General features: G+C 37.5%; 1 protein-coding gene across 1 annotated transcript in view; it reads left to right on the forward strand.

The window, feature by feature from the left end:
- Positions 1 to 21,010, forward strand: part of WNK1 (WNK lysine deficient protein kinase 1) — a 129,772-nt gene that overhangs the window by 76,329 nt on the left and 32,433 nt on the right. Inside the window, exons 8-19 of the mRNA XM_029283779.1 lie at positions 449 to 636; positions 2,782 to 3,036; positions 5,883 to 7,088; positions 11,535 to 11,603; positions 12,440 to 12,583; positions 13,073 to 13,531; positions 15,034 to 15,282; positions 15,905 to 16,005; positions 17,183 to 17,345; positions 18,111 to 18,227; positions 19,367 to 19,513; positions 19,703 to 19,709. Of these exons, the coding sequence (XP_029139612.1) occupies positions 449 to 636; positions 2,782 to 3,036; positions 5,883 to 7,088; positions 11,535 to 11,603; positions 12,440 to 12,583; positions 13,073 to 13,531; positions 15,034 to 15,282; positions 15,905 to 16,005; positions 17,183 to 17,345; positions 18,111 to 18,227; positions 19,367 to 19,513; positions 19,703 to 19,709 (3,105 nt within the window). The remainder of the gene's footprint in view (positions 1 to 448; positions 637 to 2,781; positions 3,037 to 5,882; positions 7,089 to 11,534; positions 11,604 to 12,439; positions 12,584 to 13,072; positions 13,532 to 15,033; positions 15,283 to 15,904; positions 16,006 to 17,182; positions 17,346 to 18,110; positions 18,228 to 19,366; positions 19,514 to 19,702; positions 19,710 to 21,010) is intronic.

The following is a 21,010-nucleotide window of genomic DNA, read 5'->3' on the forward strand; positions in this document are numbered from 1 at the left end:
CCACAGCACCAGATGGTAATAAAGTACGGATTATGGATAATATTTGCAGTTTTGATTATAGTGATTTATTTGAAATGTAATAATTAGATAAGACTTAATAGTCTAAACCAAGGGGTAGGCCACTTTGGCTCTTTTATGACTCGTGGACTTCAACTCCCAGAATTCCTGAGCCAGCATGGCTCAGCTTGAAAACCTCTCCCTTTCCCCTCAGCATGGCTGGCTCAGGAATTCTGGGAGTTGAAGTCCACGAGTCATAAAAGAGCCAAGGTGGCCTACCCCTGGTCTAAACTTTTCCGTTTCTGTGTGCTCTCTTCCTTCAGAGAAGGGGGGGGGGGAGAGAGAGAGAGAGAGAGAGAGAAAGAGAAAGTTCTATGCACTTACAAGGCTTGAACATGTCATGAGATTATGAATCTGTATCTAAAAATCATACTTACATTGTGTTTTACAGCTGATGGCACAATTGACAGTGGCCAGGGTTCATCTCTCTTTAATGAATCATGTGTGAGTAGCCAACAGACGGTTTCCTTCACTTCCCAGCATGAACAGTCTCTTCCAACACTTCCAGCCTCAGGATATTCAGTTCCTGTTGGTCAGCCACAGTCACAACAGCCTGGAGGATACCAGACCTCTACGGTGGTAAGCACAAAATTAAGCAGAATGGCAAGAAGCCTAGAATCTTGTTCTGTTTTCCTGGATGTGTTTAGGCCTTAGGTTTTCAGTCTGTGGCTGGTTATAGGTAATATAGAAAACTGCGTGCAAGCCTCTTGCTTGCCTTTATCTAATACTGCTTTAAAATAGGAAAGTAAGCATAGTGAACTGAATGTGAAACATATGCTTACCGGTAATAAATGCACACACAGAGGTATTTGAACCTCTGTAGTTAATTTCAAGCATTGTTGAATTGTGGGTGGAATAAAAGTAATGGGATGGAGTTTCTGATTAAGTGATGTCATTAATAAAACTTGTTATGTGAATGTGTTGCAAGTTTTTAATTGCAGCTAAACAAGGTAAGAAGTATTAACCATTATAGAATGCTGCATGTAACACTTCAGTTTTAAGTGAACCTTATGTCTCCATTTATTTATAGCTTCCTTTTAATTGCTTATAGGCACAGTTCCCTTTCCCACTTTATGTGTTCATTTTTGTTACCTTATAATTTGTATCTTTTTCTGCTGGATTTTCAGAGCTGACATTGGGGGTCATCTAGAATAGAGCTCCCCGACCTTTCCGGGTTGGCGGCCTAGAGGGAAAGGGAGGAGCAGGGAAATGTGCGCTCCTGCGCACACATGTGCAAATGGCACACGCATGGCAAGGTGCTAGCACCTGCGCACCTGCACTAGCGTGCCGCCTGGCGCCCCTGCTAGCGCAAGTGGGGTGGTGCACTCACACATGCACACACTCTCCAGCCATTCCCAGGGCCCAGTGGCCAAGAGGCCATGGCCCGGTACTGGGCTGCGGCCCATAGGTTGGAGACCCCTGGTCTAGATGATCTTACCTCCTATTCGTTACACCTTTTTATGAAAAAAAAATGCTGCTTGTGAAGTCTGCATTGACAAAAATTATAACTGGTTGTAGAATCTGATCCATAGCCAAAGATTGCAACATTTGGATAATGATATATATTCATTTATATCATATTGATTCAGGTAGTTAGAGAAGGCAATCCTTTTCTAGAACAGAAACATCGCCATTTGTTTCAAATGTACTTATGAAGCTTTGTGCCCTTTTAATCCAAAGATTAAATGCAACATTTCAGTTTTAAGTTTGTTATGCATAATTTTAGTTCCTCTGATTCCATTCAAAAATATTGTTTAAACAATAACCCATTAAAAGTCTTCACATGCCTTGCTTCAAGGTTCAGTAATCATAAATAATACTAACAGTAGATTAAAAGTTCTTCTGAACAGGCCAGTTTCAGATGACAAATAGATTTCCAGAAAAAAAAGAAGTAATTCAGTCTGTTTTGAAAGTTACAGTTTTGAAGGAATCTCAGTGGAGAGATGATTTGGGAAGAAAATAATTTAAAAAAACATGGAAAAATGTTTGGAGGGAAGAAAAAAACTGGCTTTTAGAAGAGCTTCTACGTAACTTTTTTAAAACTCTTAAATTGGTTCAGTCAACAAAATAAGTAAATTACCATCTACCTTGGGAATGTAAGCAAATTATAGTATCTTTATTTTCTAATGAACTCTTCTATCATATTGTTCATTTGTCAAATATGTTTTTAATCTTAAAGTCTGAACATGTGCAAGTTATAATGTGAATCATTATTTTGTGTCATATAATTCTTAGCTGAATAAAGTTATAAAGAGATGCCTGGCAAGGCATTATTTAGGAAGCCATTCCAGTTCAAAAACAATAAACTGAAATGAACAAAAGTGCAATTTTAGGGGGGAAAAGATAACTAGAGACAGTTATATTAACATTTAATTATTAACACTTGGAAGAAAGATCTGTTCTTCATTAAGAGCTTCTTTTCTGGGCCAAAACAGAGTAAACATCTAAAGAAGACCTGAACTTGAAGCAGATGCTTCTTTTCTACATATACTATTTGCTAACTGTTGTATAGTAGTTTTCAATTTAGTGGAATTTAATAGTCAGAAGAAAACCTGAAGGCCTCTAAGGTGCACATATTATTTTTGTGTGTGATGTCTTTTCAAGTTTCTTCGTAACCCTGTCTGTTATAATCAGTATCAGCCTTCTGCCATGATTATGTCCCTGAGTTTCAGCTCATTAGTCATGTCATTTATGCTCATTTCTTTTTGTTTTTGTTTTTTTTAGCCTCAACCTGGCTGTAGCATGTCAGTTTGTGCTTCCACTCTTTCCCTCTTCCTTCCCTCTCCAGTCCCTCCCAGTGCTCCTTCCACCCTGCCATTAGCATTGTCTGTACCTTTTTCTTCTTCCTATCTTCGGACTACCCCGCAGGAAACTTTTGGTGAAAAGCTTTCCAAAGCCCTGGAGAGTGTCCTGCCCATGCATATCACCTCTCCACGCAACCAACGGCGCTCCAGCCTGCCTTCCCTCTTTGTCAGCCCTGTATGTCACTCTCCTGACACATTAAGATAAGTTACCACTAAATACATCCTGGCTTCGGTATTGGATTAGGATGAAAAAGGCACCATGGTTACTCTGTGCTATAGGAAAGCTAATTCCTCTCCTTCCTGAAGTTAGAAATTAATTTGATCAAAGCTTTGGGAAAAGGCTTTAAAATATCACAGATTTTATCGGAGCAATCTGAACATTATTGTATTATTTCAAAAACATTTGAATGCTTTCTCAGTTTGGATAATAACTAAAGGGTAAGCATCACAGTTGATTCTCATTATTTGTGGATTACATAATGGCAACTTTGCTTACTCCTTAAAATGTATTTGTAGTTGCAAAATCAATAATTGAGTACTTTTGTGGTAATTCATGGGCTTACAGAGCAGTGAAAAATTTGATGCACACTTTTCAGGATGTGCTAATTCAGTATTTGTGGTGACTTTATGAGGCATAACTTCAGCAGATAATGAGAATCATCTGGGCCAAGTTTTCTGGTAACCACATGGACAACTTTTGGCGCAGTATGGAATGGTTTATCATTCCTTTTTCCAGGATTGCTTTTAAACGTCCCTATAGTTCTGGATTTCCTAGCAGCTTCCGAGCAGTAACCAAGGATAGTACAACTTAACATTTTCTCAGCGTTGGCCTCAGTCAATTGGATGCCTCTATCTGTTATATGTTAGTAATTCTAAAGTAGCATTTATTTATTATTCAGTCAGTCAATACATTTACATGGCTGTCCATCTCAAACAAGTGACCTTGGTTGACTAACAACAACAATAAGCCAGCAAAAAACCTCCAGATAATTTGCAGCCAAATATTAAAAACAAAATAAAACAAAAAACTGTCAATAGAAATACAAATACATATATTTCAACAAGATTATAAAATTAATTCATAGGGTCCAGCAGACTGAATAACTGTTATAGAAGTTTGGCTGTATATACATGTATGTATGTGTGTGTTTCTTTTCCCAAGATAGCTGCATTTTTTAAAAAATACATTTTTCTTAAGTTTCATTATAAGATAAAAATATAGAAGAAACAAAAGTTAGAAAAATAAGAAAAGACAGAAAAATGAATGAGAGAAAAAGAATAACTTCCAAATTTCTTCGGTCCAGTAGATTGCAAAAATCAACATCAACCTTTTGCTTTACATTTCACATTTCAAGCCATTTCTTTAATTAGAAAATCATTCTAATCATCAGAACCTGAAATCAAAGTTTCATTATTTTTCAATTTCAACAAGATACTTGGCTTTCTTTTTTAATGTAATCAATTGGGGAAGCAGTTAAAATAAACAGAATTGTGCAAAGAAAATGGAAAATAATAAACATTAACCCTACAGGGATCTATAACAAATAGGACCTATAATAAAATATTGTTCCATATTATTAATCCACTGATGCATGATGATTGTTTAAATCAAATATATATATCATTTAAAACTTATTTGCACTGAATGTATTTGCTATAATAATTTACTTACTATGTGGATAACTTTGAGGCCATTTGCTTTAATTACCTGTATAACTTTCACCTGTAACTGTTGAGTCTTCTGTGCTCTTTGAGCTTGGTTGTTTGCTTGCAGATGTTTTGTTACTAGACAAGTGCTTTTATCTGTAAACTTGATTTCACTGCTCACGCCTAACTTCAAGTTATTTATGAAGAAGGTAAAACCATGTATGTATTTGTCTAGACACAATACTAAAGAAGCAGAGTTTCATGTAGGCAATGGAAAGAAGGCAGAAACAATTTTTAAGCTTCATCTGTTCAGAAAGCAACTGCTTGCTCTACTATTATGGGGGCTAAAGAAAATAATTCCTAAGACTCATATTTATGAATTTCAGGAAGCACAGAAGCTTCCTCATCCTTAAGTCCTGTTGCTTTGTGCCATATCAGTCCCCAGGACTACTCCCAGTGTAGAATATTTTACGCACTGGATGTTTTTAATTTTAGTTAAGAACAGTAGTGGATTTCTTGTTTAATCTCTAGGTAGCAACTAGAGGTAAAAGTAAAGCTCTTGATACTCAAGTTCAATACCTTGCAACTACATGGATATATTTTCTTGTCAACATACAGAAGTGATTGAAATTATTTTTTTAGGGAAGGAGAGAAAATTAGAATCACTTTCCTACAGTACAAGAAATCATTTTCCTCCATTCCCAAAGGATATGTAAGATTAATTGTCACTCCATATTTTTACTATGTCATAGGAGAATTTGCTGCTGCTTTTCCAGAACAATTGGGATTTTGATGCATGGTCTCGATTGACCTCATAAATATAAAGAGAAAAAACTAAGCATTTTAATCATATTGGAATGTATTTAATGGGAAGTTATATAAGAGATAACATATCCATTCTGGAATAATAAAATGCAACAATTGACAAATATAACCCATTTGTTATAAATAGGTTTTGAAGGTATGAAAACAATGAATAATCTGTAGGCTTTTGTAGAAGATGAAGATCTTGTTGCAGTTTAAAAGCAGATTCTCTTCCTATTTAGACAACTATTTCTCAGGAAGTGTACTGTATTGCAAAAAAAAGTATGTATTGAGAAATAATGATATTGAAGCAAATCTTCTAACAAAATGTATTTATCTTAATAAAAAGATGATTGGAAAAACAGCTTCTAACAAAAGCAAATATTCCTATAGACAACAGTCTCTGCCATGGATGTATTTAATGGATTTGTATAACACTCAAAACATGTTGTATGTTAAATATGACCTATAGACATTCTATAAGGTTACTAAAGAGAGCCATTTATTGAGCTGAAATGGTGATATGTTTCTGTAATGTCTGAACTACTTGTCTTGTTCATGTCAATACAGCCTCAGTCCATGATGCATCCATATGGGGGAATCCCAGCATTCCTAGATTCCCAAGTAATTCTTTCTACTGTTCGTGAACAGCCAGGCTCTTTCTCACCACCACCCACCTGTCCTTCAGGGGTGTCCATTTCTCAACGGCGCAAAAGTACTTCTATCCTTGAAGCCCAAACTTGCCATTTCCAGCCCTTGTTGAAGACCAGCCAAAATGTATTTTTCCCTGGTGGTAGTCCAACAATTTGGACACCAGAGACATTAGCGACAATGAGCACAACTGCTCATACGTCCACAAGAGAACACATTCAGGCTAACACTGTGTTGAAGTCGACTCAGAACAATTACAGACCTGGACAAGCAACTTCGGAGGATGCTACAAACATGTTGACCCAAGAAGCACTATATTTAGTGGGCATGCACTATCAGTCTCAATTACCCGAACACTATGAGACAGTATCCTATAATGCTCAAGGAACTGAGCAAAACTTGCTACAGGCTCCTGAACCGAGAAATGTACAAAGTGGCCCTCTTCAGAATTCTGGTTTTGAATATCAAACGGGGCAGACCTTTTTGGCAAGACAAATTCAAAATTTGAGATTGGATTCTGGAATGAATCCATTATTGCCAGTGTCCAGCATATCAGCCCCATTGAGTGGAGACGCCATACAGATGAATTTTCATCCAGTCTTTGTTCCACATTCTGCACCTGCTATACTCTCTCACAGTGGGGATGGTCAAACAAGTGTGTTTGAGTTCCATGTTCAAACTCCCAGTGTAACTGCAGGAGAAAGTACAACCTTATCTCAGTGTGTTTATAGAAATCGTCACACAGATTTTAACCAGGAGGAGTCTACTCAAAGAACTTTACAGCCTGTTCGTCTTCAGCCTGTAAAAGAGGAACAGAGTAATTATATGAGTTCTGAGTTCATGATGAGTAGAGGCAGTTCTGTTCTCCAGAGCTGGCTGGAAGGTAGCCCAGGGTATTCCAGTGACTCATCACAGTTGACTTCTTCCGATACTAGTGATTTTCTGTCGCCTCCTCTGAGTGGGACATCTGTATCATATGCTACAGATTTATCTTTTTCTGCTTCCCAAATGGCTCAGAAGGTATTGCCAGATTCACAGATCTTCATCCACTTTCCACAGGGAACTTCATCTGAACAAGCACTCTCTGCATTGGTTTCAACAAGATCTTCTGCACTCTATCCTCAGGTTACCAGTACAAATCCTTCACATTTTTCTTCGGTTTTTAGTGTTATCTTGACACTATAGTATAAGATTCCTTACATTCCTTTCTCCCTTCCCAAGATACTCTGATATTGAAGGACAAATTGTTTCTCCAGGAATAGGTTGCCTGTTGAAACCATTCTAGTCCTATCTTATTAGGAACATCCCTCAGTGGGACTATTATGTGTAGTGTTGTATTGATTGTAAGCAAATCTTGGTTGTAGGGCTGTGTAATACGGTATGGTAAATAGTTATTTTATTGCATTAAAATAAAAATCCTGTCTTTTTACTTACTTGAAGCTCAGTTTGGAAGCTCAGGTAAGTGAAATTTACAGCTTCTTTTCACCATCTGAAAAATGAAAAAAATATGGGAGGTTTGGATGTTTTGACAGCTGTTAGAAGCCCTCAAATATCCTTGTTCATTTTTATAAAAAATTAATCCAGTATTTCCTTATTCATATTGTATATTATGATTGTTTAATGTAAAATCAACAGAAATGATAGTTCACATGTATGTGGTGTTTATACAGAACATTCATATATTTTGAATAAATGCGCTGGGAATCCTTAATATTTAGCTATACAAAATTCAGGTCAACAAACCACTATAAAATTAATTAGGAGTAAGTTCTATGAAACTTAACAAAGCTTGTTTTATAGAGAGAATTGTACTTACTCATTTTATGTTTTGAGGTTACAATCTTATACAGGATTACTTAGGACTAAGTTCACTACAGGAAATCCTTAACTTATGGGCGTAATTGAATCTTGAATTATGGTTGTAAATTGTTGTAGGAAGTCAAGGCATCATGTGACTCGATCCAATTTTTCAATATTTTTTATGGTAGTTATTAAGCAAATTAAGCAAACACCGTGGTCATTAAGCAAATCAATTTTCTCCAGTGGGTTTTTTTTGTCAGAAGCCTGAAGTAAACATCAGACACTGGCAAAAGAAAGATGCAAATCGCAGTTATGTGACAGCAGGATGCTGCCAACGCCCCTAAATGTGAGTCAGTTGCCAAGTGCCAAAAATGCGACCACATTATTATGGGGGGTTTGTGCTATCATAACTTCAAAAACAATAAGTAGCTTTTGGGGAGTCCATTGTAACAATCATTAAGTCAGCGGTCATAAGACGTGGACTACCTATAAACAATATGTGTGTGACCTGTAAATAAATAGGAGTTTGACTACATAATGTATCGCTCAGCATCTAAAATTGCATTACTTCGCACATATGATACTTTCATAGAAGTATCATATGTGCACGTTAACGCAATTTTAGATGCTGAGCTATATATACATTACATATATATACTCAAATATAAATTTTTCCACTTTATCAAAAAAGTGATATTTTTGTCGCCCAGTATTCCATTTTCCAAGATTCTGCCTTCCTCCCCCAGCTTAAATATTTCAGAAATTTTACACCCCAATCCATAACTGGCACCCGTTGAAGATATGCACAAGTGGTAATAGTAGTAAAACATGGGGGTCTGCCCTATCCACTCATCTTTCTCCTTGATTAAACTAAACTAGTTGTTGATCAGTGTGGTCAAACTGTGATAATGAGACACCACAAAAATACATAGCACCACAGAAATACTTAATCAGACAATAGTAGAATTGTATCGCAATAAAGTGTGTGAATTATACAATCTTCAGCTGTTTGAAAAACTATACACAAAACAGAAAGTTACAAACATAGATAATAATTTCCGCCCTCTCCGTTCCGCAGAAAAACCCCTCTCCATGAAACTGGTCCCATGATGGTGCCCATGAGGTTGGGGGCCACTGCCTTACATCCACTTGCTATCTATTCTGTTGGAAAATTGTCTTATATGTCAAGTCCCTTTTTGATATGGGACTTGTATTTTTTTTCTTCTGTTGTTTCTATTACTACTTTTTAAAATACATTGTTACCTAATTAGAAATGAACCCACAAGCTCAGAGAAAGAACCTACACCCTCATCCTACACCTGAGCTACAGATATTCGCCACATCTTGCAAAAAAATTTAAAATGTTCATTTCCCCTGATCCATTCTTGATCTTAGCAAAAATAAAAAATAAAAATCTGCCCTACATTCAGAATATTTAATCTTTCATCCTTCACTAATTATCTCATCCTCCATCATAAATATCAAAACAGTAATATTTGTTTTCCATACGCATGCATGGATAGGTATACTTAACCACATATTTGAAACAGTGCAATATCTTTGGATTTTCAAATAGCCCAGACACTTTTTGTTCCTATCTGCCCCTTCATTGCACCTAACAGGATTGTTTCTTTATGTATAGTATTATTTTTCTATAGTTATCCCTGGTTCTTCCATTATACCATCTTTCACATTCATGGCATGCAGTTATCACCTGTACATGATTCCATACATAACAGCTTAGATTATACCAATTCATGCATTTGATATACATTTCAGCCCTTTCATTCATATTTAAACCTACACCTTCCGTTTCCTGCATGCCCCAAAAGTGCTTTTTCAAAAAGCAACTGGACTTGCAAAAGTTGCCCTTTTGAAAAAGCACCTTTGGGACAACCATGACCTGGATGACCGAGAATCTCCATAGACATATCCTACATGCATTCAGCAATTTCACTTACAGTATCAGACTACTTTCTTTTTAATCTATTATATTCTTCCTATTTCTCTTGTTTTCACACAACATGCAGTGTATTTGTTCTGCTTTCTTTCCTTCCTTTCCTAATGTTTATTCTTTACCATTTAATTCTCCACATTCCAAGCAGAAATTTTGCATATGCTGTGGCAGTTGCCAGATAGTTAGCTCTGCTTCCATTATACCTTTGACCAATCGTGATTTTCAGCTAATGCTTTTTAATAAGATAGAGAACATGGAGACTAGATAACCAGCACTGGTCGGACCTGTGCCTCATGCAACATTATCTGCTCATGATAAGAATAGTACCAGTTTTTCCACATTGTTGCAACATGCCATAAGTAGAACTAAAGGACAGTTTTACCTCAAGCATTCTCATGCTTTTCCATATAAGGTGGGGTCTCTAATGCAGTATTTCTCAGTCTTGGCAACTGGACTCCAACTCCCAGAATTCCCCAGCCAGCGTGAAGCTGCCAAGGTTGAGAAATACCGATCTAATGTAAGACTATCTTGCAAACTGCTATATGGTTACAGCCGATATAAATATATCTAATATATTTGTATACTCAAGTTGCACAATCAAACATGTACATTGGCCCCAAAACATTATCTGTTCCTATCTAAGCATTTAGTACTATGATTGCTATCTTGTTGCTATTTCTTGTGGTTCTAATAAAATCTGTGATTGGGAGGGGGTGTTCTAAGAATCTTGGAAGATGAAATGAAAATATAAACAGTTAAAGCCAATTGTACATCGAACATTTCAAAATGGTTAAATAATTATCAATTATAATTATTGCAAGACATTTCAAGAAATAGTATTTTTTTTTCCTCAGGATGACTTCAGAACTGTGTTCCATATTTCCTCCTTTATGTGAAGTTTTGAACACTGTATGTTTTTATTTAATTAAAATTCTTACCGTATATTCCTATATTTTCAGCTTAGCTACAAAATACCCACTTCTTTTGTATAGCTCTCCAACCCCTTTCTGTCTTGGTACTCGTGTATTACAAACCTAAATTCTGTTTTTTTCTTCTTTGAAAACATTTGTTTTTTATTATATATTGAGATACAGTCCAATACATAAAACACATTTCATTATATGGGAATGATCACAAAAGGTGATCGTTGCCATTCCAGTTTAAATTATTTTACATCCATTCATAACTGTGTTGTTTTGATTTTGCTTGCTTACTCATTCAAAATTTGAAATTACTAACCATTGGCTTTGGGGTGCTTTTTCTGAAAAACGGCTGATCCTTACAGTATCTTTGAGAAATTTCTAACAAGGTTCTTGGATTCACTTAGATTTGGCTAGAAAATACCATTATTTCACCTAACTAACTATAGTTCAGCATTTTGTCTTCTTAAGTGATCGATTAGGTTGATATAAATCTTTGAAAAACTGAAGGAAATTTAAAATTTTAAAATAGAGTTCAGTAGCATACTACCTGTAGAAATTGAGTGTGTGTACCTATTTCTAGCACAGGCTGTTTTGGGGTTGGCTTTTTTTTTATTAACACCCCCATACACACTCACAAACACATATTGCATTTTTATAATATTAGTAACTGAGTTTGATTATTGGAAAAATGCAGCTGCTTTAAAGTGTTGCAGACGGGTGCATTGTGAAGTTCCTTTTAGACAATTGGGATTACTGCACACTCCTAATTGATTAAAATACAATGCTTTTCCATTTCAGGGGAATTATTACTTTGCGTCATTATTGTTGCATTGTTCCCAGTACAGAAACTGATGAATAGTCTGATTCTGTTTCTCTTTCCCTTACATGCAGATGCAAGGGCAGCCATCCTCAAATGAATCATCAGTGAACACATCACAACTTTTGCAGCAAAACCAACTGGTAATGATGAATGGTTGTTAGACGTATAATTTTACAGATTGAGTGATATCCCTCAAAGTATTTTCATAGCATTTTTGGTGTTTTTCCTCTGGATTGATGTTCTAGATTCAGAAAATTGATATACATTTGGAAATACTATAAATTTAGCAACTGTAACAACCAGACATTCTACATTTTGCACATTTTTCTGTTATTGATGCAGAAATATTTTCCATTTAACTCCACTCTTGCTTTAGTCTTTTCACTTTCCTTAGGAATAGAAGCCAACATAATGAGTTGGGGCCAGTCTTGTTTTCTCAGCACTTTCAATCCTAATTAGCATCAGGTTCTGCAGATAAAATCCCTCATTGCATCATGCATTGATAGTTTTGCTGCAAGAACTAGCAAGCAAAAACAACTGTATGCTGGACAAGTGTTAAGAAGAGGAACAATTGATTTCAGCTAAATCAAAAGCTGGTTAATTTGGCTAAACCTGCTCTTAAGTTGTAAAAGGATGACTTTTTCCTCCATAGCTATTTGGCTATGATGTAAATGTCCAAACAAAATGTATTGCTTAATTAAACAAATTATATAGCTATCCAACTTACACATAGTATTTTAGAAGACTGTTGCCTATAAAAGTTGATTTACAATTCCAAATATCCCCAATGTTGAAGAGGCTGGCTTGGGCTGATTATTTGAGAACTACCACTTGCTCATTTTATTTTAGTGTCAATATGATTCCTGTTCATAGAATCCATGGTTGCAGAAGGCACATGTATTCCAAATTAAGGTTTTCTTTTAATGAAATATTTCTGAATTCATTCTCTTTTTTTATTTCATTTTTTTCATTACAGACTACCCAACAGCCAACCACCCCTCAGCAGACTGGGCAGTACCAAGTTCCACAGCCATCAGTTTCCACTGGAGCTGCTCCATTGCAGCCAGTAACACAACAAGCACAAGTAATGCCTATGCCTCAGGTACCTGCTGGGACACAGGTATAGTACAATTTGATGATTTCTAAGCTACCCTCTAGGCTGTCTAAAGTTTAGAATTTTACTTTCATGTGGATAAAAAAACAGACTATAGATAACAGGATATGTATTGCCTGGAAAATAGAATAAAGGTGTGTTAACTATGAAGTTGATGAAAGGAACATCGATTTATGAAAGGGGAAGAACTGCCTACATGAGTTTGGACATGATCTAAAATTATGTAATAGACTGGAATAAAAGTGCCTTTGGTATGTATGATTTTGAGAGTATATTGGGAACCAATAGCCCAATAATCCTAATACTGAACATTCCTTAAAAATGCTCTTTCCTATATGCCTTTCTCCTTTACTCTTGGCTAAGAAACCTTCCTGCTAGTTTTACCAAATATTTTTAATGCTCTCTTACTAAATAAAATGTAACTATTTTTTCTTTCTTGGACTAATGCAACCCTGCTTCTTAAAACCCTATCTCTATTTTTCTTTGCCTCCCCAGCTTCCTGTTTCCCAAACAGTGCCGATCATCCAGGGTGAATTACCTATTGGAGCACCTTCCCTTGCTCAGTCTTCAGCTGCCCCAGTCATGTCTCACTTCCTCCCAGTGGGACAGGCCATACAACCACCACTTCTTCCACAGTTCTCGGCCTCTCAGATGCCCATACCAGCACCTCATGTGTCTGTGGCTCAGCCGTGCTTCCCATCTCTATCCATTTCTATGGCAGCTGGCATTAACCAGCCACTGCTTACCCTGGCTACATCTGCTGCAGCAGCTGCTATTCCTGTGGGCTCAACTGTTGTCCCTAGCCAGCTCCCAACTCTCTTGCAGCCTGTGGCTCAGCTGTCCAGCCAGGTGCTCCCACAACTTCTTCAGCCAGGTGTTCAATCCATGGGATTACCTCCTACTCTGGGACAAACTGCTGAAGTTCCACTTCCACCTACAGATGCTCTATACCAGGTATTTTGGGAGTCAAGCAAAAGTCCCTCTCTGTAATCTCATCAGTTCCTCAATGTTTTAATTCTCATGAAAAATCTTGAGTATGGGAGCTCTGCTTTACGTGGAAGAAGAATAAATAGGAAAATATAGTTTATCAGTGTACCTGGGAATCTTCTGATTTAAAACTAAATCTGTGTCTAAGAAATGGGCCCTTTATTTAAAAAAAAAAAAACACTGATGCTTTTATTTTAAAAAGTAGCATTTATTATTATTTATCAATAGTGCAAAGGCAGCTACCAATGTCTAAAAAAGGAGTTAAAAAAATTACTGTTTAAACTCCATGTATTATCTCATCCTTAAATATAAGAAGGGATGTATACTAATTCAGATGCTTCCTTAGAATTGCTTGAAGAAAATGACAAGTTATTAAGATGATTTTTTGAAATTTTAGCTATTCGGTTTTCATTTCTTAAACTAGAAGGTACACTGCACAGGTTAGTCCTGGACGTGCGACCACAATTGAGCCCAACATTTCTGTTGCTAAATGAAACATTTGTTAAGTGAATTTTGTCCCATTTTACGATCTTTCTTGCCACCATTGTTAAGTGAAGCTTGCAGTCGTTAAGTTAATAATCACGATTGTTAAGTGAATCTGGCTTCCCCATTGACTTTGCTTGTCAGAAGGTCGCAAAAGGTGATCACATGACCCCGGGACACTGCAACTGCTGTAAATATGCCAAGATTTTGATCACAAATTTTGATCACATGACCATGGGGATGCTGCAGTGGTTTTCAGTGTTAAAAATCACTTTCACACATTTTTTATCATTTTTTTCAGTGCCATTGTAAATTTGAACGTTCACTAAATGAACTGTTGTAAGTCCAGGACTACCTTTACTGGGAGAACAAAGAAGAGATACTTTTGTTTGATTGCTTTTTTGTTCTGTAATTTTGTTCTCTATTGCTTTTTACATTGTGAACATACGCTCAGCATATTCTCTTTAATTTTAGAATATGAAAATACCATTTGCTTGCCTTGTGCCACAGTACTTTTATATTTTGCCAAACACACCTCTAGAATTAAAAAATAGGAGAGGGGGGTCAGATGAAATGTAGAGGGTTTTTTTAACTTTACCACGAGTAGCACAGTTCATCTTGAAGTTTAAGGGTTTGCAGCTGAAGCTCTTCTTTCAAAGAGGAGTAGTTGCTTGCTACAAAGATACAGGCTGCATGATGGCTTGGAAGGTAAAGTTGACCCTAGGGCAGGAGTAGGCAACCTTGGCTCTTTTATCTTCAACTGGGAGTTGAAGTCCACGAGTGATAAAAGAGCCAAGGTTGCCTACCCCTGCCCTAGGGCAATATGCTATGGAACTTCTGAAATAAAAGTAAATCTAAATTGGTGGTTGGGCAAAAAAAAACACTTTTAACAACCTGGCTTGCAATTTCTCCTTTCTTGTCTGTTTCATGCTGTTTCATACCATTCACACAAAAATAAGCTAACATGGCTTCCTCATTTGTCACAGGGCTTCCCACCTCGGCTACCAGCACAGTACATTGGAGACGCAAACATTGCTTCCTCTTCTGTGGCTTCTGCTTGCCTTCCTTCTGCAGTATTGTCCCCTCCTTTACCCACAGAAGCATTGGCTCAGCCAAGCTATCTTGCTGCAGTAGGGCAGCCTTACATGGAACAGAATGTTTTAGTTTCTTTGAGCAGTCTAGGAGGACAGGTTCAAGTGCCCCAGTCTGCTTCCACACAGCAGACAGCATTAGAGGTAAATGGATGGAACTGCATGTTGTTGGGAATGTGCTTTAGAAACTGAATTTCAAAGCATCAGTTATAGATCCGGTCCCATTTTCAGATTCCAGCTAATATTGTATGTTAACTTTCAAATGAATTTCTCTTACAGCAGAATGTGATGCCAATGTGGAAGCCTTGTTGCCCCTGGCTGTGCTGTTGGGAAGTGAGTGGGCCTCCCAGATGCAAATTACTTGCTAGTACTTCTCTTCTGGCTAATAATGCCCTTTAAATAAGATACAGATTCTCAGTAGTACCTGGAAAAAAAACACCTTTCCTCAGAACTCTTCTCTGCAGCCCTGTTATGACTGGAAGAGATTTGAATTACCCCTGCATTCTTCATTGGCTTTTCTGTTGCACATTCTGCTAGTAAGACTTCTGGTTGCATGGCAAGCTTTGATGTCACATTAATCTCATGGTTGACTTCTTGAATTTGCACGAGAAACCCTCTGAAAGTTAACAGTTTGAATTCACTTAGATGCTTTAAAAAATGTAGAGAGAGTGCTTTTCAGCTTCTAGTTGCATAGATTTGGACTATGACACCAGATTAAAAGTAACAGTTTAAGAATGTAATTGAATGTTAAGCTTTCCCATTGCAGGGTACAACTCCTGGAATCACGCAGATTGCACCTCCAGAGCCTCAGCCTTCAATACAGCAGCAACCTTCACAATCAACTCCATTAGTTTCTTCAATAGACAGGTAACTACTAAGCTACTGCTTTTGAAAGACAGTTGTGATAGCAAAGAATCTGATTTTCTTATTCACAGATTTGAGAATATTTTTAGTTAATTTTGCATGTAAGCTAAAACTGTGATTTTCTGAGATATTTAGAGCATGCAAGAACCCAATATATTCAGCATAGTCACCTAACAATAACTTTTTCGTTACTCTTGAAGTAGATGAAGCTTTCTTAAAGTAGGTGATATAGTACAGTAAAAAATTGTATAGTGTTTATAATTTATTGGGCTGTTGTAGATATATTCATTTTGGTGCATGCTACTTCGTTCTTTAAACAAAACTCCCACCTCCTGAGTTTTTGTCCCAGTCCTGGAACAAAACATTCTGATTTTGTTCTGAGCATAAAACAAAATTAGGCTGTTCCAGTCTGTTCCAAGTGTTGGTTTGTTAATTTCTGAGTCATGATTAGCTTGAGGGTGTGTCTTTTTTTTTCCTTTTTAAATATGCTTCCAATTTGACACTGCAGGTATTAGTTCTGTCCTTAATGCTCTTGGCTAGGACTGATGGAGCAAGGAGGAAATGGCAGTTGTAAAAATCACATGTTTCGGCTCAGAGGAACCACTGCTAATAATAATGTTGAGGTTTCAAATTCTAAGTTATTCGAAATAAGCTTCTATATCGAATGAAGGCAAATATACGTGTCCCAGGATAATGTTGCAAGATCCAATCTGGGTCGGTCACCGGGAGGAGAGGTTTAGCCTTCCGAGCTTTTGGACTCAATCTGGACCCCATCCGTTCTGGTGAGAGAGAAGTTCCCTGAGGATGGGGCTCCAGCATACGTCCTACAGCTCAGAAAGCTAAGCGTCTGCTCCTGGTGACCCAGTGCAGATTGGATCCAGCTTTTTTTATTATTGAGCTATAGCACACACTTGAGAGCTCATGCTAAATGCAAAGAGTGTGTGGCTTTTGGTTTGCTGTTGCATTTTGGTTTGTTGAGCAATGTTGGCAAGTAGCCAAATGCCTTCATTTGTACTTTAAGGAGCCAGCACCAAAGCTTAGCACCCAGAAAAGGCTGTATTTTGCTGCTATTAAAATCCACCTTCCTAAAACAAAGAAAAGAAAAGAAGACCTGTAAAACCAATTTCATTTGGAAATGGAAAATATTACTAACATTTTTCTTTTTTTCTTTTTCTTTTAGTGCTCATTCAGATGTTGCCTCCGGCTTAAGTGATTGCAATGAAAGTGTTTCAGCCTCTAGTGGTAGACATGAAGGGAGGACTACAAAGCGGCATTATCGTAAATCAGTACGCAGCCGTTCTCGACATGAGAAAACTACACGTCCCAAACTGAGAATTCTTAATGTGAGTTACCTGTTTGTGTAATAGTATTGTGTTGATTAAAATATAACACTAAGTAGTTTGGGATTACTCTGTCAAAGAAGCTGGTTCCCACCAAGATAGAAATCAAAAGTCGACTTTTTCCAAGGGGGTAGGGTAGGCTGAGATTCAGATTTGTCCTATTAATATATTTTATGACTTATTGTAAGATTTACAAATATATACAATTGCAGCAGTGCTGTTGATGTGACTGCTATCATTGTAAAATAATTAGTGAAAGCTAATTATTTGTCATTGTGTGGGTAGATTTTCTTTTAATTGTTGTCCATATAATGTGTGCATGAAATGCTACTTTGTCTTGGCTCTTAAGCCTAAATCTCGTGTAGGCTTCTTGTTTTGTTAGAGCAGGGGTCCCCAACCCCCGGGCCGTGGAGCAGCACCATGCCAGAAACTGGGCCACGTAAACAAGCAAAGCCCCATCCATGGGATGCAGGCAGTACATGAAACCACACCCCCTGCGGTCCACGGAAAAACCTCTCTCCATGGGCTGTTCATGGTTGGGGACTTCTGTGTTAGAGTGTTCATTTTCTTTTCCTCAACTCACTTGAGTGTGGACTGGTGGCTCTGCTTCTCTCCTACTTTCTGAGCTAGGAAGAGGAATTGTGTCCCATCTAGACCACTACTGCATACCACTGGTTAATAAATACTGAGCTAGATAAATGAGCTCAGTATATCTGTAGTTGATCATCTGTATTCATGTGCATTTTGAAAACCATTCTGTTTTTCCAGGTTTCAAATAAAGGTGATCGAGTTGTGGAATGTCAGCTAGAAACACACAACAGAAAAATGGTTACTTTCAAATTTGATTTGGATGGTGACAATCCAGAGGAAATCGCTTCTATAATGGTAAAACAGCTCATATGAGGACTTAGTTCACTGTTAGCAGCAATAGTTTTAGTAACTTACCCTGTCAGATTTCTGTCTCCAAAATTTTAATTTTGGTACATTTCCTCCTAAAATCTGTACTGCCGAGTCTATTGCAGTTTCTACCTTCTACTGAGCATTCAGCTTTTTTTTATATGAAAATGGTTAAATCAAAATTTGGACAGCAGGAATTATTGCCTTTTTCTTCTAAGCCAGGGGTGTCAAACTCGCAACGTCACGTGACATGGCGCAATGTATCACGACTCTTCCCCCATTGCCGGCAATGGGATGGGCGCGGTTTCACTGCGGGCCGGCAGTTTGACACCCCTATTCTAAGCTATCATTTATTTGGCAAACAGCTGCTTTAACAGCCACTGTTTGAAATTCTGAAATCAGATGGTTACTGAGTAGCTTTACATTTGGTGACAAGTTTTTCCCCATTACTAGTGTGTGTTTGAGAAAAGGTATAGCACCTTTTATAATAAATGTTTAATATGTTTATGTTGCTTTTCCTTTTTTTTTTACTTGTTAATCCTTAAAGGAGAAGAAATTACCATAGTGATTTATAATAAGCAATGAAAAGTGACAAATGAGGATCTCTATGCCAAATATTGACATATCTGGCTCTAGGGCTGTCACTGAGCTGCAAAAATCCATGTGATCACAAATGGGTAGCAGACTGAGTTGTTGCCAACTCAGATAGTAGTTGTCTAGATATTTACTGTCCAGAGTAGCAGTTCTGTTAATACCCAATTCAACTAGTATTTGTACATTTGAAAATCACTTGCCTTTTTTGTCTAGACCAGGGGTAGGCAACCTTGGCTCTTTTATGACTCGTGGACTTCAACTCCCAGAATTCCTGAGCCAGTCATGCTGAGGGGAAAGGGAGAGGTTTCCAAGCTGAGCCATGCTGGCTCAGGAATTCTGGGAGTTGAAGTCCACGAGTCATAAAAGAGCCAAGGTTGCCTACCCCTGGTCTAGAAGATAGATGAAGAATGTGTGTTTCCTAGAATGCTGTGTAGCGCATTTTTCACAGGTTTTCAAGGAGAGTGTTGCTATTGGCTCCAGAGGATCATCCTGTCGCAATTCTGTAATTACTGTAATTCCAATTTTATATACAGGTGCAAAATGAATTCATACTAGCAATAGAGAGAGATTCATTTGTTGAGCAGGTTCGAGATATTATAGAAAAGGCAGATGAGATGCTCAATGAAGATCCCAGTATGGAGGCAGAAGGCGATCAAAGTATGGATGGTATTCAGAACCAGGTATGGGTTGATTTTGATGTCCTAGCTTTATCTTAAATTGTTTCTTTTCTATTTATTCTTTTTGTTTTTGAACAAAAATTTGAACAAAAAATTGAACCATCATATGAATAATTATGGGTTTTCTCTCTCAGCAGTATGGTCCTTTTTGTATCCCTTTATTGTAGGTTTTATTTTCTTTCCTCCCTTAAGGTTTTTGGTTAGTTTCTACAGGCAGGAATGTGGGCAGAGGTACACTCGGTGGCAAGTAGCCTCTAGCTTAGAAATGTGTAGACTTCAACTCTCAGAATTTCCCTCTAGCATGCAGTCTGTACATTTTAAATTTCTGAGAGTGAGAAACACTGACTTAAGAAGACATAACACAGAAAGGGGAAAGTATGAGGAAGAAAGAAGGACTACATTTTAGTCCAGCTTAAAGTTAAATAATGTGTCTTAAAGTGCCCATCTCTCAGCAATTAAAGAGAAATGTGATGGAGCCTTATCGGTCTTTGAGCAAAGATGATAGAATGCCCCTCCATTCACCTCATTTTCTATTGCTCCAACCTGAATGGCTATTTCCTCTTATTTACTGTCCGTGTTGCAAAATGAAAAGGCAAATTAAGTGTCTAGGGCAGGGGCTCCCAACTGGGGGTGCTCGCACCCTCTGGGGATGCGTGATGATATTCCATCCAGGGGGTGCAAAAACGTGGGTTTTCAAAATTATAAGTGTAGATCAGGGGTAGGCAACCTTGGCTCTTTTATGACTCGTGGACTTCAACACCCAGAATTCCTGAGCCAGCTATGCTGGCTCAGGAATTCTGGGAGTTGAAGTCCACAAGTCATAAAAGAGCCAAGGTTGCTTACCCCTGGTGTAGATGCATAATTCGTTGCTGTTATTTCAAACTTTTGTAAGGGGTGCGAGAATATATCAGAAGTGTTCTAGGCGTGCGGGGTATAGGAAAGGTCGGAAGCCGCTGGCCTAGGGAATTTGCCAGTGAGGAAACTAAAGTTGCTTTGAAAATTGAAACATTTGAGAAATGTTTTTCTCACGTCAAACTTTTAATGATTAGGTGATTTTGGTAATGGTTTAAATTAATAATTTTCACCCGCACTAGAGTTGTCCAGCAAGCTGGGTGGTATATAGATTTAATAAATAAATCTAAAGATACAATTTTTGTAGATTTAACAACACATAAAAGCAAGATACCAAAATATCAAATAAATTAATTAAAATATTTACAATTGAACCTATGCATATTTCAGTGAGCAGACTTTATATTCCGGGGCAACATATATTACGAGTATCTGGAATATGGAGAGTCGGTTTAGTGTAATTTGTTGGACTGTACATTTTAGTTCTTCCTTAGGTATGAAGGCCAGTTGTCTTTGGGCCAGTCACTTTCTTTCAGCCCACCCACTTCACAGGCTGTTCTAGGGAAAAATGGGAGGTAGGAGGATTATGTACACCATCTTGAGTTAAACAGAGAAAGGTGAGATAGAAATCAAACACACACACACACA

This window comes from Protobothrops mucrosquamatus, unplaced genomic scaffold (assembly GCF_001527695.2).
Source record: "Protobothrops mucrosquamatus isolate PMUCROS unplaced genomic scaffold, P.Mucros_1.0 scaffold226, whole genome shotgun sequence".
NCBI lineage: Eukaryota > Metazoa > Chordata > Lepidosauria > Squamata > Viperidae > Protobothrops > Protobothrops mucrosquamatus.